This window comes from Maylandia zebra, linkage group LG12, assembly GCF_041146795.1.
Source record: "Maylandia zebra isolate NMK-2024a linkage group LG12, Mzebra_GT3a, whole genome shotgun sequence".
Lineage (NCBI taxonomy): Eukaryota > Metazoa > Chordata > Actinopteri > Cichliformes > Cichlidae > Maylandia > Maylandia zebra.
The window spans coordinates 17,828,916-17,845,352 of record NC_135178.1 but is presented as its reverse complement, the minus strand read 5'-3'; the positions used below and the strand labels follow the sequence as shown (position 1 = coordinate 17,845,352).

The window sequence follows — 16,437 nt, the reverse complement described above, 5'->3', positions numbered from 1 at the left end:
CCACGCCCAGGAGGGTCGTTACTGCTGGAAGACCTCTACTGCCATCCGCTGTAGAACGGAGAGAGTGGTCACAGGAAGCTGGATTGTGAGGAAGATTCCCTGTTCCCTGTTTTTAAAGCGCATTAGTTTCATTCATAAATACAGGTCCGCTGACAGGGTACTCTAGCACACACGCACTTTCTCAGGAATCCTTCAACAACTGTCAGTAGCAATCAGTAGTGGTCATTAGGGTAGCCAGTAATGTTACTAATAAAACAGCAGCTTTTCACCACATTTAATTGAAAACAAATGATTTTCAATAAGTCTGAAAAGTTTCACAGTTCAACTTTTATTTCACCATCGTGTCCACAATTACTTTATAGTTACATGAGTGTTGCTTTGCATATCAATTTCAAGATTGTATGATTTTTTGCAAATTTTAATTAGGTTTTATTTCCGTGATATTAAAAAAAATGAAAACAAACTTAAAATGCAATCTTATTTTTTTAAAAGCTGTTTTCTAATACCATTTTCTCTATTGTCATTCTTTCCACCGGGCTCAGGGAAACCTTCATTTTCCTCTCTTTTTTCTGTCATCTTCTTTCTTGTCTTCTTGCTCACTACCTGCAACATAGACAGACCCTCTGCTAGAATGAAGCATACAGGTTTGATGTTAGCTTCTTAAACAGCGGACAGCCTAATACACAGCATAATAACTGTAAATAGTTTCATTGTCTTGATTTCTGTTTTGATAATTCTTAAAACATATTTGTGTCTATGACACTATAACACTATAATAATAGTACCTTGGCTGAGTACACCTAATAGCAGTATATTAAAATGCATTGCTTTAAACTAGGTTTATGGTCTGCTATAGCCATTCTCTGTAAGTGTTCTTTTAATGTTAATACAAATACAAAAGTTATACAGTAGTCTAATGGTCTCGTGGGCACTGAATAATTAAGTAATCACTGACTGTACACTGACTCAACATCGCTGACTGTTCATGTTAGTAAGCTGCCTGACAGTAATGAACACATGAATTGCCATAAAAAAATAACTACCAACAAACTAAAATTATTTATTTTTTTAAATTAAGGAACAGTGCCATTGTGATATTCTAAAAATAAATTTTATCAGCCTGGGTTCACTGCCTGCACTACGTTCACCAAAATGGCTTGCTGACCTCATGGCACACCAGCTAAAAACCACTGGTCTTTAATGGTACTTGCTGTTAGTGTTGCTAAGCTATCTATTGGAACTTCTATTGATACAAATGATTGCTTGGAATAACTTTTAGTTGCCACAACATGAGGTCATATCATTTGGAGATGGACCTACTGTTACTCCATTATCTGCCTTTTTGTTGTTGTGCTAGAACATTTTAATAGATACAGTGTCACATATTACATTGACTCACTGTCATTAACAACTCCTCTTAGCTAATTCAATCTTAACCTGTTAGTTGTGTGGTGTTCACCACTTTCTTTCTCTTTGAAAGACATTTGTTAATATCTGACTTCCCTCAGTTTGCTTTCTTTCTGTCTCCTTGCTTTCTCTTCTTTATTGTAATACCCTGAAATAGCTTTAATGGGGAAAGACACAACTCACAGTGCACATGAGCAGTCAAGTGGATGGAATAAATTAGCTGTGATGCGAAGTCCAAGTATGTGGTGGACTAATCCACTGTCATGAAAGAGCCTCCAGTATTTTTTAGAATCAAACTTAAATCACCCAACCAATGCTTCAGACAATTTAATTTAGACTTTAATTACTTTAAAAAGTTGTAAACTAGAACAAATGTTTAATTCCAGGCTTGACAGGGCCTCACCCACCATTAGGGACCTGGGTGGTCAGCAGAGATAAATGGGGATGATTGCGTCAGAAAAGGCATGCAATGTAAAATCTTAGCCAAATGAAACATGTAGCTCATAAAGGATGAGATTTCCATACCAAATTGGTTGGGGTTAACAACCACCTCTGGTGCTGTTTTCCAACAGGGTGTTATTAGAAACTGTGTTGGCCAAAGACAAAGGAAGAGGTGATTGAGAAAATATGTGAGGGAGAAAGAGAAAAGGGAGTAGAGGTAATCTTGGAAGACCATGTGAATAGTGTTGTCGGTGTGAAGTGTTGATCATAAGTTTGATGTTGGAAATCGAAGGCATGATGTTGAATGTTGTCAGTGTGCATTCCCTAGGTATTGTATGGGAATGGCTGTGGTAAATTCATGCTTTAAGAAGAAGGAGAAACATAGGGTGATGTGTAAGAGTAGAGGAAGATGCATAGAGGTGGACTATATCTTATCCAGAAGATGCAATCCGAAATAGATAAGAGGCTGCAAGTTTGTGTCAGGGGACAATGTAGCTAGGCAGCATCAGATGGTATTCTGGTATATCTGGTGGACAGAGGAAATAGAGCAAGAATACTTCAGAATCTGAATCAGAATATTTTATTAATCCCAAGGGAAATTAAAGGAAGGAAATGCTCAGTGTGTTTGTAGATCTAGAGAAAACATACAACTACTGCATTAGAAAGTCAGACATGGCAGAAAGGAATATGAGGGTGGTACAGGACATGTATGAGGACAGCAGGAAAGTGGTGAGGTGTGCAGTAGGTGTGACCAATGGGTTCAGGATGTGGGGTGGGATTACATCATGCTTCTGCTCTAAACCCCTTTTTGTTTGCAATGGTGATGGACAGGTTAACAGATTAGGTTAGCCTTATCTTTACAGAAGAGATTGTGATCAGCAGTGAGAATAAGGAGCAGGCGGAAGAGAACCTGGAGGGGTGGAGGTATGCTCTGGGGAGAAGCCAAATGAAAGTCAGTAGAAGCCAAAATACATGTGTGTGAATGAGAGTGAGATGGGTGTAACAGTAAAGCTGCAAGGCGCAGAGGTAGTGAAGGCAGGTGAGTTTAAATACCTTTAAATAAGCAAAAGAACAAGAGAAGGAAGGCAGGGTTTAGTGGGTGGAGACTATTCTCGCTAGTGATTTGCAAAATAAGAATAGCACAAAACAATAGGGAAGATTTACAAATTGGTAGCAAGACCTGCCATAATATGTGTTTTGGAGACGGTAGTACTCACAGAAAAACAGGAGGCCAAGGCAGAGTTGGCAGAATTGAAAATATTAAGATTTTCATTGGGAGTGACCACGAAAGACAAGATTACAAATGAGTTAATCAGAGAGACAGTTCAGGTTGAGCATTTTGATTCAAAGTTAGAGAGGCGTCACTGGTAGGGCATGGACATGTGGAGGGGAGGAACAGTGGTTATACTGGTCAAGAAAAGTTGAATATGGAGCTGCCGGGCAGAAGACCATGGGGAAGATTCACGGATGCTTTAACGGAGGATATGTAGAAGGCTGACGTAACAGAGAAGGATGCTAGGAAGAGTATGTGACAGGGGGAGATGATCTGCTGTGACAACCCCTAAAGGGAGCAGCAGAAAAAGAATAAGAACCACATCATTTATCATTTATATCATATAAATGATATCATCAAGAAAGTTTTTTTTTTTTTTTTTGGTGGGTGGGGGGAGGGGGAGACGACTGTTCCTTAGTGCAATTTGTGTATTCACTATACCCATTCTCACTGCAAAATCTGCATTATATAAATGATATAAGTCCCAAATTGATATTTGTTATATTCTTGTACACTGAGTAAATTGCCTTCATATATAACTGTAATAGTAACCACGTTTTATGTTATCCCCAGGGACAGCAAAATAGGCTATATACTCAGTGACTCAAGGTAAATTCAAGCATCCAAATTTCTGCACTTACCCTTTTCACACAGCCACTTTCTATAAAGGTTATATCTACAATGCAAGCAGCCTGTTCCTTAATTCCCTAAATGCTAACAAATTACATTAATAGCAAAAAAAAAACAAAAAAAAAAAGCAATATATTCAGCATAAAAAAATAGGTTTTTACAGAGTTTTACAGAATTATTGTATATCGTATATGGCATAAATGACAGACAAATGCTTCTGGAGAAAAAGTGAACTGTTTTAACCCTAATTTACAAATTCATTTGGAAATGTGAAGTAAAATAATAATATTAATTTAAAAAAAAAATCTAATCTGATGTAAAAAAAAACAAACAAAACAAAAACTAAACTAAACTGGTCAGATTACGATTAATCGGACTAACAATGGACATGCTCAGAACCTCTCTTGGAATGTGGGATGATGGGAATCTGAGTCACCAAAATGCTAAGAAGGGAAACATCGAACTGGAACTTAAAAAAACAAAACAAAAACAACTAGGTAAGTGCGTTCTTTCAACGTAGCATATTGACATTCCCTGCTGAACACAGAAATGTCAAGTTTATGTTGGTTAAAGCTAAATGGTTCACTTAATGTCAACTATAGCTAGCAGTAGCACATTACTGTGGCAATGAAGCTAAGACGTTAGCACTGTTTATCTTGTGACAGGCAGAACAATATATATTGAATGTAGCAAATAGAAGTACTTTCTCAGCTACAGCTTGACGCTAGATAAATAAAGGTTACTGATGCTCATGTGAACCTTTCTCTTTGCCAGGATGGAGACAAGCTAGCTCATCCTCTGACGCTGGCATACATTCTGACAACTGGTTATATTGCGTTTACTTTAACCCAACTCATATCATACACCTAACTCATAATAATTCCACTGAAACAAACAAAGCAAAAAAACTGAAAAACAAACAAGCAGACTAAACTTTCCGCAGGTTGAAGTTGGACAAATTTTAGAAAAGCACAACAAAAATCTGTTATTATAAACAAAACAGGAGCATCATTATTGCAAAAACAAGTGTGTCAGAGTATTCTTTTTATGTCACTTTCCTGACAGAAGAGAATAGAAGGCAAACGTCTGATGCACATCCTAGTACAAAGTCTACCTAATATGGATTGTGCTCATTGTGCTTAATATTTCCAGTAATGTGCCAGTGTGTCCACTTGTGTGCGAGGAAAACTCAAATCAAATCAAATCAAATCACTTTTATTGTCACATCACATGTGCAGGCACACTGGCACAGCACATGCGAGTGAAATTCTTGTGTGCGAGCCCCACAAGCAACAGAGATGTGCAAACACAACAACACAAACGAGCAAAATACAAGAATGGCCAACCTGAAACTAATAAATATATGTACAATATATAATAGTGTATGCATTTCTGGGTGTGTATACTAAATATTTTCCTACGTGTGTGTGTGTGTGTGTGTGTGTGTGTGTGTGTGTGTGTGTGTGTGTGTGTATACACATTTTTACAAATTAAATAGTAAAAAAATAAAATAAAATAATAATAATAATAATAATAATAAAATATATAAAATATACAGAGTTGAATATGTGCAAAACAAGTGGCATTTATATACAGTGTGGAGTGCATAATGTTGAAGTTCCAGTAGTGAAGCTGAGGTGTCTATGACGTGTTCAGCAGTCTGATGGCCTGATGGAAAAAGCTGTCTCTCAGTCTGCTGGTACGGGACCGGATGCTGCAGAACCTCCTTCCTGATGGAAGCAGTCTGAACAGTTTATGGCTGGGGTGACTGGAGTCCTTGATGATCCTCCCCGCTTTCCTCAGGCAGCGCTTCCTGTAGATGTCTTGGAGGGAGGGAAGCTCACCTCCAATTATCCGTTCAGAGCACCGCACTACTCGCTGGAGAGCTTTGCAGTTGTAGGCGGTGCTGTTGCCATACCAGGTGGTGATGCATCCAGTGAGGATGCTCTCAATGGCACAGTGATAGAAGGTCCTGAGGATGCGGGGGCTCATGCCGAATCTTTTCAGTCTCCTGAGAAAGAAGAGGCGCTGCTGCGCCTTCTTCACTGTTTTGTTTGTGTGTACTGACCACGTAAGATCCTCAGCCAGATGTACTCCAAGGAACCGGAAGCTGCTCACTCTCTCCACAGCAGCGCCGTTGATGGTGATGGGGGTGTGTACTTCTCTGCACCTCCGGAAGTCCACTATCAACTCCTTTGTCTTTGCGACGTTGAGGGTGAGATGGTTGTCTTGACACCAGTGGGTCAGGGCGCTGACCTCCTCCCTGTAGGCCGTCTCATCACCATTGGTGATAAGACCCACCACTGTAGTGTCGTCCGCAAACTTCACAATGATGTTGGAGCTGTTAGTGGCTGTGCAGTCGTAGGTGTAGAGTGAGTACAGGAGAGGGCTCAGTACACACCCCTGTGGAGCACCAGTGTTCAGTGTGATGGGGGATGAGGTGATGCTGCCCAGTCTGACCACCTGGCGTCTGTCAGACAGGAAGCTAAGGATCCAGCTGCAGAGGGAGCTGCTCAGTCCTAGATCCTGCAGTTTCCTGTCCAGCTTCGAGGGAACGATGGTATTGAATGCTGAGCTGTAATCTACAAACAGCATCCTCACATACGTGTCTCTCTTCTCCAGGTGTGACAGGGCAGTGTGTAGTGTCAGGGCTATGGCATCATCAGTGGACCTGTTGTGGCGGTATGCAAACTGTAGAGGGTCCAGTGAGTCGGGTAGTGCAGAGCAGATGAAGTCCCTGACCAGCTTCTCGAAGCATTTGCTTACGATGGGGGTCAGGGCTACAGGTCGCCAGTCGTTCAATGAGGAGATGGTGGAGGATTTGGGTACAGGGACGATGGTGGCCATTTTGAAGCAGGCTGGGACTACAGACAGAGAGAGGGAAAGGTTGAAGATGTGCGTGAACACTCCAGCCAGCTGAGCCGCGCATGACCTGAGGACGCGGCCGGGAATCCTGTCCGGACCAGTAGCTTTGCGTGCGTTCACCTTCCTGAAGCACTTCCGCACATCCTCCTCAGACACAGTGTGCGCACTGACGTCATCCGCGGTGCGCACACTGTCCGGTCTCATGGTGTTCGCTGTGTCGAATCTAGCGTAGAATACGTTTAGATCCTCACACAGAGAGGCCGTGGTCTGCGGTGAAGTCTGGCCTGATTATCACCAAATTATTTATATTTAGATAAATATTTATTATCTTCAACTTATGTTTAGACTTTTGTATCTCTTTGGCACCTTTTGTTTTTCTTTTTAAACAAGCGTCTGTTGAAAAATCTATGGCTGTGCTTTCTTGTGTCTCAGGAACTTCCAGACCACTTCAGAGTGATTGCAGCACAGCCCTATGTTTAGCTTATTATTTTGTTGAACAGAGTCATAGTAACTAATTATGCAATGGTTAATATTAACTGTTAGCCATGTTTAGCTAGTTTTCACTGAGAAAATCATGTTATGTGTTATCTCCCCAGTTCATTAATTAACATAGAATCTGTCTGTCCTGGTCAGAGAGTGTTTTCCCTTGGTTGACTGACTGAATGTAGGCTGGACCACCTACAGTAACTCTAATCCTTCTCACAGTTACTGTCCATAAATGGATGACTAGACACGCTTTCTCTTTGCCCACATAATCTTCAACCAGCTGACTAGACCTGGGATGGCTGCTATATGGATGTAAAACTTTACTGTTAACACTGTTGCCTTCATTGTCTCTATAACTGTTCTGTCAGTATCTAACTCTCATGGTGATCCTGATTTGACACACTGGTACTCTTTTTTTTTTAAGCTGAGCTGTTCACATGCTGTTGCATTAGGGCTACGTCTTCTAGTGTGACTTATTGGTATTAATTTCTTCTAATAGGCATTATCCAAAGTTCAGAAATGTTAAATAACCTCTACTTGTGTTGTCAGTCTAGTTAGCAGGCTAAATCTCATGTTGACGCATATAAGAGAAACACCTGATAATGTTGGTTTCACGTTTTAAGCACAGCTGATGGTTATTCTGTGGTTGATGAAGATTTAAAAAAAAAATGAGTAAAAACATTCAGATATTGAGTTAGGAGTGAGGTCCTAAATTCAGGAAGGAAACCAGAGCACAAGCAAAAGAGAAATTAAGACTCTCGACAACCGTTAGGAGAAGACAGAGAAAGAAAGTAAAAGTTAACACAGGATACAAACACTAACCTTCAGAGTAAAACAGGAAGTAGCCAAAAGGCAGATACTAGAAATGGAGACAAGGATACTCAGGTAGGCCAATATAAATTATTTATACATGCTGTATCTGAGAGTTATTTAGAAAAGGGAAACCTTTTAAGACTCCCCAGTGATGTATTTCACAAACTCTGTGTGGTATGAAGACATGATTTCACACTGCTGTCTGTGGGATTTGTACTGTGCTTCAGGTAGTTAGAAATGTTATTTAGTAATATTGAAATTACCACCAAAAGTCCCTTACTTCGATTACTCTCAGTTGGGTGATACAGTGCAAACAGAAAATGTCATGGAGACTGTTACCCTGGCAATATTGTCAAAACAGTGAAGAAAGGAGGGGTAAATGAAGTCAGAGCAACCAGACAATCACAACAATGTGAGAAATGCTAGAGACCACCAAAAGAAAAAGAATAGTTGAAAAGGAGGAGTGATAAATGAAGATGGAAAAAATGAAAAGCTCTTTAAAAGTGCCACAGGTTAGTTCCTAGTTGCTGAGTGCTGCTACACCTTTTTTTCTCTCCATTTGTGTTTGGTGTTGCTGGGCATGTCGTTACCAACCAAATTACGTGTTACTGCCAGCATTTCTACTTTTACTGTTTCATAATATACAGCATTTTGATTGCAGCAACATGGAATCCAACTCTTGTTTTTTGGTTAATAAACAAAATTAACCTTAGAACGGAACCTATTTTACAGCTCTCCAAAATTTAGAAGAGACTATGTATGTGAACCTGTGTGAATTACTTATTTATATTAAAAGTAAAACTTAAGACAGAAACCCTTTTATATGACATTGGCTTGAAGTCCAGGAGTGTTCATTCAGATAACTAAGATTGACCTTTGAAACATACAAAAGGGCAGGCCCTGCATGAAAAACCAAAGCCAAGTAAGTTCTACATCATGAAAAATGGAAGGAATGAGGACATGTTTAATAAATGCTCACTGTGATTTAGCAGAATGTATATCTCTGTGCCATTGTGATTTCTAGATTTCTGTGTATGGATTAGGATGTTAGATTTATCTTAATTGTAAAGTCCTGCAATATTTATAATACAATCTCCATCAAAATACCACTTTTAGTCTTTTAGTAACAGGATATATTAATGTGAGCATGCAAAAGAGCCAGTTTCAAAGTGCTTTTGCTTCAGAATAATGTGATACCTCTCTGATTAGCGGATATGAATGTAGCAAATCAAGACAGGAAACATATGAGTGTAAGTGTGGCAGAAATATTAAAGTAATTAAAAGTGAAAAAAGTGAGCAAATTATATCCTGCTTAGGGCCCTCATTAAGCTAAAGACAGCCCCGAATGCTTTGACAGTCATCTACGAGAGAGAGATGAAACTAGTTGTCAGGCAGTGCTGATAAAAATGGTGTATTATGGACCGCACAGGACCATCTGTAGCATAATGGCAGATGCTGCTTCCTAGCTCACAAAGACCTCATTACTGCTTGTTTTGTGAAGTTTCATTGAAATTTTGCAAGAAAGAACTTCTATTAAGCAGTTGATATGAATTTTAAAATGTTGTCTTTAGGTGCACCCTGGGTAAAAATAATCGCTGGTATAAAAGACTCGTTCTTTTGGAATTGATATATTAATCGCAAAGACTTAAATCACATCCCACAGTAGAAGCTCATTAATCTTTGCCATGTCCTCCTAGTTGGATAGGTTGTATCCCTGCATTGGGAGAAAGGGTGCCTTGGTCAAGTCCAGTCTTTATTAAGATTAATGAACAGCTTGACATTTTTAGTCCTCTGTCTGAATCGATAATTTTAATACTCATGAGAGCCAATGGGGATCTAAGCTTGTGGAACACACATTGTGGCCACAGGGCGCATGTTAAATGTCCAAGTGGTAATCAATGCAAAGAAATTAGCTATTGATCTCTTATAGTTTTGTAATAGGTTATCTATTGGTTTGCTCTTTCGAAAAATTCCAATATCAGTCGGATGGAATTGTGCTGTTAATATTGCTGTGGGGAGTTTGTATGTATGTGTATGCGTACACATACACCCACCTTCCATTTGTGTTTTCGTGTGTGTGCAGGGTCACATTCTAATTAGCACAGAGGGCAGACTGTAAACAAACATGTTTAGGAGCATATTGGTGATCCACAGTTCATTACAAATAAGGCTGAGAACTTCTGATTAGTTTTATGCAAGCGCAATGCTGACTAGAAGACCAGTGCTTACAAACAGCTATTAAAATATTTCCTCTTTCATACACACTATTAGTGATGGATCATATATATATATATATATATATATATATATATATATGTGTGTGTGTGTGTGTGTGTGTGTGTGTGTGTGTGTGTGTGTGTGTGTAAGTGCTGAAAAGCTGCTAGAAACAGACTTGTTAAGGTCAGAATCCCTATTGTAGTTCTGACTAGAGTTCTGAGGCTAGATAAATCTGATATCATGGATAAGACTGAGTATATCTGGTGAGCTTACTTTAAGTTACTGCTATCCAACTAACCTTTGCACTCACCCAACGTGTGTTACCCTGCCAGCTGACTAACAAGCCAGGGTCCTATTGTGGGAGTCCTATCCGACTACCCCCCCCAAAGGACAGTCTTCTTCAGGGGCAGGGTGAATGACATCTCCATTGTTGTCTTGGATTTCAGCTGGTGTTTGCAGTGCTTTATTCTGTTTGTGTTGGAGGGTCACACTAACTAGAGCCTGTAACAAATGGAAAACTGGTTTATGAGCCACTATGTCAAACCCACCAAGGATAACAGTATTTTAAATTGTTTACTTATGTGTACACCTCATTTTCTCATTTTAACCTACATGCAACAGAAACAAAATGTGTCAGGAATACTGGTAAAGTCATAAATGGAAAAAAAGTACCAAGCTGACTTGTTTAAGTTTTGTTGGTCTGTTTCCCAGGACATGCAGTGTGAGGTGGACATGGATCTTCTTTGCTGGGGAAGTGGGGAGCTTGGACAAACTGGGCACGGCAGGCCAGAGGTCATTCCTCCAGAGGAGGCACTTCTGAAAGAGTTTGCAACATCTGGGCTGGGCAGTGTAAAGCTGCTTGCATGTGGATCCAGTCACTCTGTTGTGGTTACAGGTAGCGTTCCCAGTCCACTTGTATAATAAATAAAATCCAGGAAGCCTTGCTAGATATTGAGTGGTGCAAGTGCAACAATGGGTAAAGGATAAATAATAAAAATAATATTTTTTCTTAAATATAGTTTACCTTTTTTGTCGGTGTGTTCGAAGAATAAATTTACAATGTTGTTTGGTTCTTTTGTTTGATGTTTGCACCAATCTCTAGCAACACCAGCTGGACTTTATTTCTTCCTCCATCTTTGTGTGTGTGCATATTGTTTGTTTGTGTTTGGTAAAAAATTATTTGCGCTGCTATTCTTATCTCATATTATTCTTAATTAGTTTACAAATGCCAAAATTGATTTTGTTATATGTTAATAATGCAATTAGCAGAACAAACCAAAAGGCACTCTGAACCTCAAGGACCCAGTGCAGCAGATGATGCATGCAGGAATATAAAGGTATTGCAGCTACTGTTCTTTAAAAAAGAAAAAGGTGCATACTCTCATTTACACCATTTTTTACTTTAAAAAAAGAACGCATAATCAGACAACTGGTTAACTTGGACAGCTCATTAATTTTTGCTGCTGTTACTGATATTTACCATGTTTAAGTCTGCAGCGCATCTTTGAATTTTTGATATACTGTTTTCCTCTGGCATGTATTTAGAAGTTTCCAAAGTATAAAAGCCAGATTACTTTGTCTTAAAGCTTCAGGTATCCACTGAGACTTTGGAATGTTTACAGAACAATGAGCAATGACAGACAAAGGCCACAGTTTAGTCAAAGCATGAATAAGCAAGCAAACTCATTGAAATAGTAGCAACAATTATCCAGAGTCTGGCATGTGAAGGACATGTTTTTAAGGACATCTAATAATAGTTTTACCTGATGGTGCAGTATGGATGGGTTACAAGCATGTATAATGCCATAATTGTAGAGTTTACATACTATATGAAGTGTCTTTTCTTTCTTGCCCATGAGGGAATACTGGCCTACTTATTCGCCAATTTGATAGAAAACCTGATGACAGGAAGAGAGTAGGCTCCTTTAGTACATTAGCTGGCAGTGGTCATAAATCAGTAGCCTAGATAAGTCTTATAGATCACCCCAACACAGGGATCTTTTGCCTCTGCCGTCATTACAGGGAAAAAGGTGACATTTTTGATTGATTAAAATGGTGCAGGCTAGCTTAGGCTAAATCATGTTAAGTGATGCGACATTGCAGTTTCACATATCATATTTCTGTCAAGACAATGATGGTGGAAGGCATTGTCAAGGCATGATATCTGACAACAGGAGACATCTGGAGGGACCGGAGGAGATTTATGGGAAGGTTTTAGTGGTCTGAGGGAGATGAGAGAGAGTAAAAAGTGGTCCTTTTTTGTGCATTGTCACTTCCAGAGTGACTGTAAATTTTACTCTAGTGCTGTTGGGAATTGGGGACATTTACACATCCTGACAAATTGCTTGCTGTAAAAGTATTTATTGGTCATGTCTTCCCTTTATTCTTGGCCAACTCACAAACACATACCCTCCTCACAGACACAGAAATATTTATCCAAAGCAAATTTATGTGACACGCGTTTATGCGTCGTACCTGGCTATAACCGGATATTTGTCATAATGGTGTCGTGTTAATGTTTTGATAGAGGAGGTCTTGAGTAGGTCGTAATGGTTTTATATTGGCCAGATTGTCCCAAATCAATGGCCATTTGGCCCAGTCAGCCCAAAGAAAGGCTTGTTTATGGAAAATTAGTTTGCAAGAGAAATCCATAAGACGTGAAGAAAGCTGGAGAACAACTTTGCTTGTGTAACCTGACACACATACACACTCTCGAGCGTACACATGCACACTCTATCTCACAAAGATGAACTGTTCACTGATTTAAGGTCGCACTACAGTCACTATGACAGTCAGTGAACAGCTATAAACAAAACTGACCTTAAGGGCTGTTGCCATGTTAAACTTGTACCATATGTTCATCATGTTTGGGGGCGTGTGATTTGTGTTCTGATTGCAAGTGTGAAAATAAAATATTTTTAATGAAAGAGTTTGGAATGATAGAAATTTGGCCAGCGTGAAAAACATCTTTATTTTCATTCATTTCCAATTATTTTTATTTTTTATTAGTCCTTTATTTATCCAGGTAAAAAATCTCATTGAGATTAAAAATCTCATTTCCAAGAGAGACCTGGCATCATGGCAACAAAAGTCACATACCACATAGGTATATAACATTTAAAACAAATACAAATTTGTATTTGTAAACAGTAAATGGCTATTTACAGTGTACTGAACTCAATGAGAGTGGAATTTATCTTCATGACAGTGAAATTATCAGATTCTTAGACAAACTTAGTCTGCTCTTTTGACTTTGTTGTTCCGTTTCAAACATTACTTCACATTATAAATTGTTGCCACTAGGTGGCACTGTGAGACTGCCAATTAGAAACTATAGCAGAAGAAGGTAGGTGGGGGCAGGTGGGGAAAAAGAGGCTTACTTACCTCACACTCAGACAGAGCTATAATTTACTAATAGTGTGGAAGCCGCCATTGCTGTTATCTTTTAATAGATTTGTACGGGGGAAAGCAGGTGCCTGTTGTTAATGCGTCCAATTGCCCAAGTTGCCTACAGAATTTAGGGCATCCATCACTGTCGTCGGCGGTGACACCCTGTCGTTCTACTTCATGCGGCGGGCCGGCCAGGCTGGGTTGGTAACAGATGAGGCTTCTCTCTCCTCTAGACGCCCACAGTCACACAGAGACAACCGCCATACGCGCTTTCACATGCATACACACACAAAACCACACGGCTATACCACTTTCTTAGAGGACAAACTAAACTCATACCTTTTAGAGTAGGAAGTGTATATTTCTATAGTTTATATACATTTCAATATTCAAAATTACATACATAAGAAATTATGCTATAAATCATTAACAAATATAAAAATCTAGAATAGAACCAGTTAACACACTTTGAAAACTATTTTGTCTTGCTTCAGTCAGCAAATGCTTTCCTTTTGCTTATTTGGACTTCCAGTTATTATAGATCCCTTCTACAGTAAGTTAAGGGGGTCCTAGGTCACAAATCTCTACTCTACTGAGCTTCATAAAGCCGTATATGTCACAATGGACAAAAACGCTTTCTGCAACTCTGCAAAAGTTATGCAGGAATATTGAAAATACATAAATGGCACACTGCCCCTTAACTTGTCTTGCAGACAGGCTGCTGCTAAAAGAAGAATGATCAGAAGAGTAGCAACACAAAGGTATGCCTTCTAAAACCAGACGATAACCAACTCCCATCAAACTTTTACATCAAACATTTTCAGCATATTATATTTGCAAAGTGTATTTGCCAAAGCTAAAGCTAGATGTTTGTACTGTACAAGTGCAAACAAGATACAATTTCTTTGTAAATACAACTTACCCTCATCAGGTTCTGTGACAGCTTGATGATCCTTAATATCATTGAAATTGGTTTAGGTTACTCAGGTGAAAAAGAAAGATGGCTACTGTTACTGACTAACGCCACCACCAGCACTATATCTGTATATAGCACTGGGCAATGTTTAAGAGCCACTGAACAGCGTTATCAAAATATGTTAATATCGAGATCATATATTTAAAAGAAGAATAAGGTGTACAGTTCAAAAGAAATCGTGCGTATTGTGCTTGGTTCATTCCAACCAGGACTAGAGAAAAAGCTATTCAGTGCAGAATTTTGAAGATGTAGCTGGTAAGATATACTTAAAAGAATAAAACTTTGCTTTGTGTAAGAGCATCCTGTCTGTCCACCTGGACACAGGTATATATATACTGTAGTTTTTGTTGCTGAGTTCAAGCATCCAGGGATTTGCCCGTGGCTACAGGATGTCATTTCAGTTCCTCATATGGTTTTTATATAAAATTACTCCTTATTCTATTAAAATCTGATGTGTGGCTGCTATATTTGCTATGTGACACTACCTGTATTTGACACAGAATTTAAGACTACAGCTTGGGGTCAACACAGCTGCAGGGGACCGAACTACAGAACATTTGTCACAGTGGCAGTTTACTGAAAGAATTTAGCACAATTATGTACTCTTTTGATCCGTGTTATTGAATAGTCTCTTTGCAGATTGCTATGCTTTCTTTTAATGGTGAATTGATTGACTTTTTCATTTTTATAAACATCTCATCTCTGATTATTTAAAACATAATTGTAATTGCAGGTTGAATTCTTATCCTACAGTTGAATGTTAGCTATCTAGCAAACATGTTAATACGTAAAAATAGCCATCTCACTTAAAAAAACCCCAATGAATTCAAACAGATTGCAATGTACAATGTGGTAAAATTACAAACTACAGTAAAGATTATTGGTTGTTTAAGTTGTGTGAGCTTTAAGTTTATGGTTAACTATATTTTTTATTTTATTAACAAGATTGGCTCCTTATTGCAGTTCGCAGTGCTCTTTTTTTTGGGGGGGGGGGGGGCGGGGTGTTGGCACACACTCCATATTTGTATTTATTAAATAAATATGGGGAAAGCATGCACTGGTATCTTTTTAAAATTGAAATTTCTTTGTTAAACAAATGCTGAAATGCTGTGTTAGAGAAAGGAAATACCAGTAAAAAAAATCTTTGTAAACTTTGGCCCTACGTTGCTTTGAATTCCTGACCCTCTAGCTCCACCCCTGAGCTTAGCCAGGGGCACCTCTTTGCTTTCAGGTTTGCCCTCCGCCCTCAAGAACACTCTGCGCAGCTGTATTTCTTTGGACCCAGGCTGAGAGTTGGAGGGTATACAGAGGTGCCTGCTAATACCTTGTTAGGGCTGTTGCAGTTGCTGGGTCTCAGTGAGGTCACTGTCAGTACTGTTTTAGTTCGAGGCCCTTGATCTGCTGCACGTTGGATGAAGCCAAAGACTCATGTGCTGGCCGACTGTGACCTATAATATTCTGCTGGAGGCCTTGCACTTGTGACTACATTGAATTGTTAGAAGCTGGATAACTTAAGTCAGAAATGGTTACTTTGAAGGAGTTTTAAGCAAATACTAAAGACTATTTTAATGTAACATGTTTTAAAATCTTTTGTTGTTTGGTTTGGATGCTTGTGTCAGAAGTTTGGCAGAAAGTCTTTACGGTATCCTGGGATGGTCAGATGCAAGACTGGGCAAGGTATTTAGGTTCCTCTTTTTCTTTGTTTCTTTTGTTAGTGTTCTTTTCAGGTTCTTTCCATATGAGTTATGAACCTTGGTGTCAGGTGTTAAAAAACATATGAGAGTTGTGACCCAGCTTCCTTACCCTTTTTTCCTCTCTGACATCTCTCAACATAAAACAGAACTCTTGTTCTCGCCATAATTGTAACCATCGTTACGTTTGCACAGTCCCTCCACCCGAGTATTTCCTCCTGCAAACTGTTGATGAACATTGAAGCAAT

General features: G+C 39.1%; 1 protein-coding gene across 5 annotated transcripts in view; it reads left to right on the top strand.

The window, feature by feature from the left end:
• Window positions 1–4,138: 4,138 nt before the first annotated feature.
• Window positions 4,139–16,437, top strand: part of LOC101465137 (uncharacterized) — a 312,892-nt gene continuing 300,593 nt past the window's right edge. For 3 of the 5 annotated variants that reach the window (XM_023155390.3, XM_014413966.3, XM_012917235.4), the window contains exons 1-2: window positions 8,296–8,427; window positions 10,844–11,027. In XM_023155390.3, the coding sequence (XP_023011158.2) occupies window positions 8,386–8,427; window positions 10,844–11,027 (226 nt within the window). In that variant the 5' untranslated portion in view covers window positions 8,296–8,385. Of the gene's footprint in view, window positions 4,249–8,295; window positions 8,428–10,843; window positions 11,028–11,398; window positions 11,470–16,437 lie in introns of those variants that run through there. The other 2 variants (XM_076890790.1, XM_076890789.1) reach the window with 2 other exon arrangements.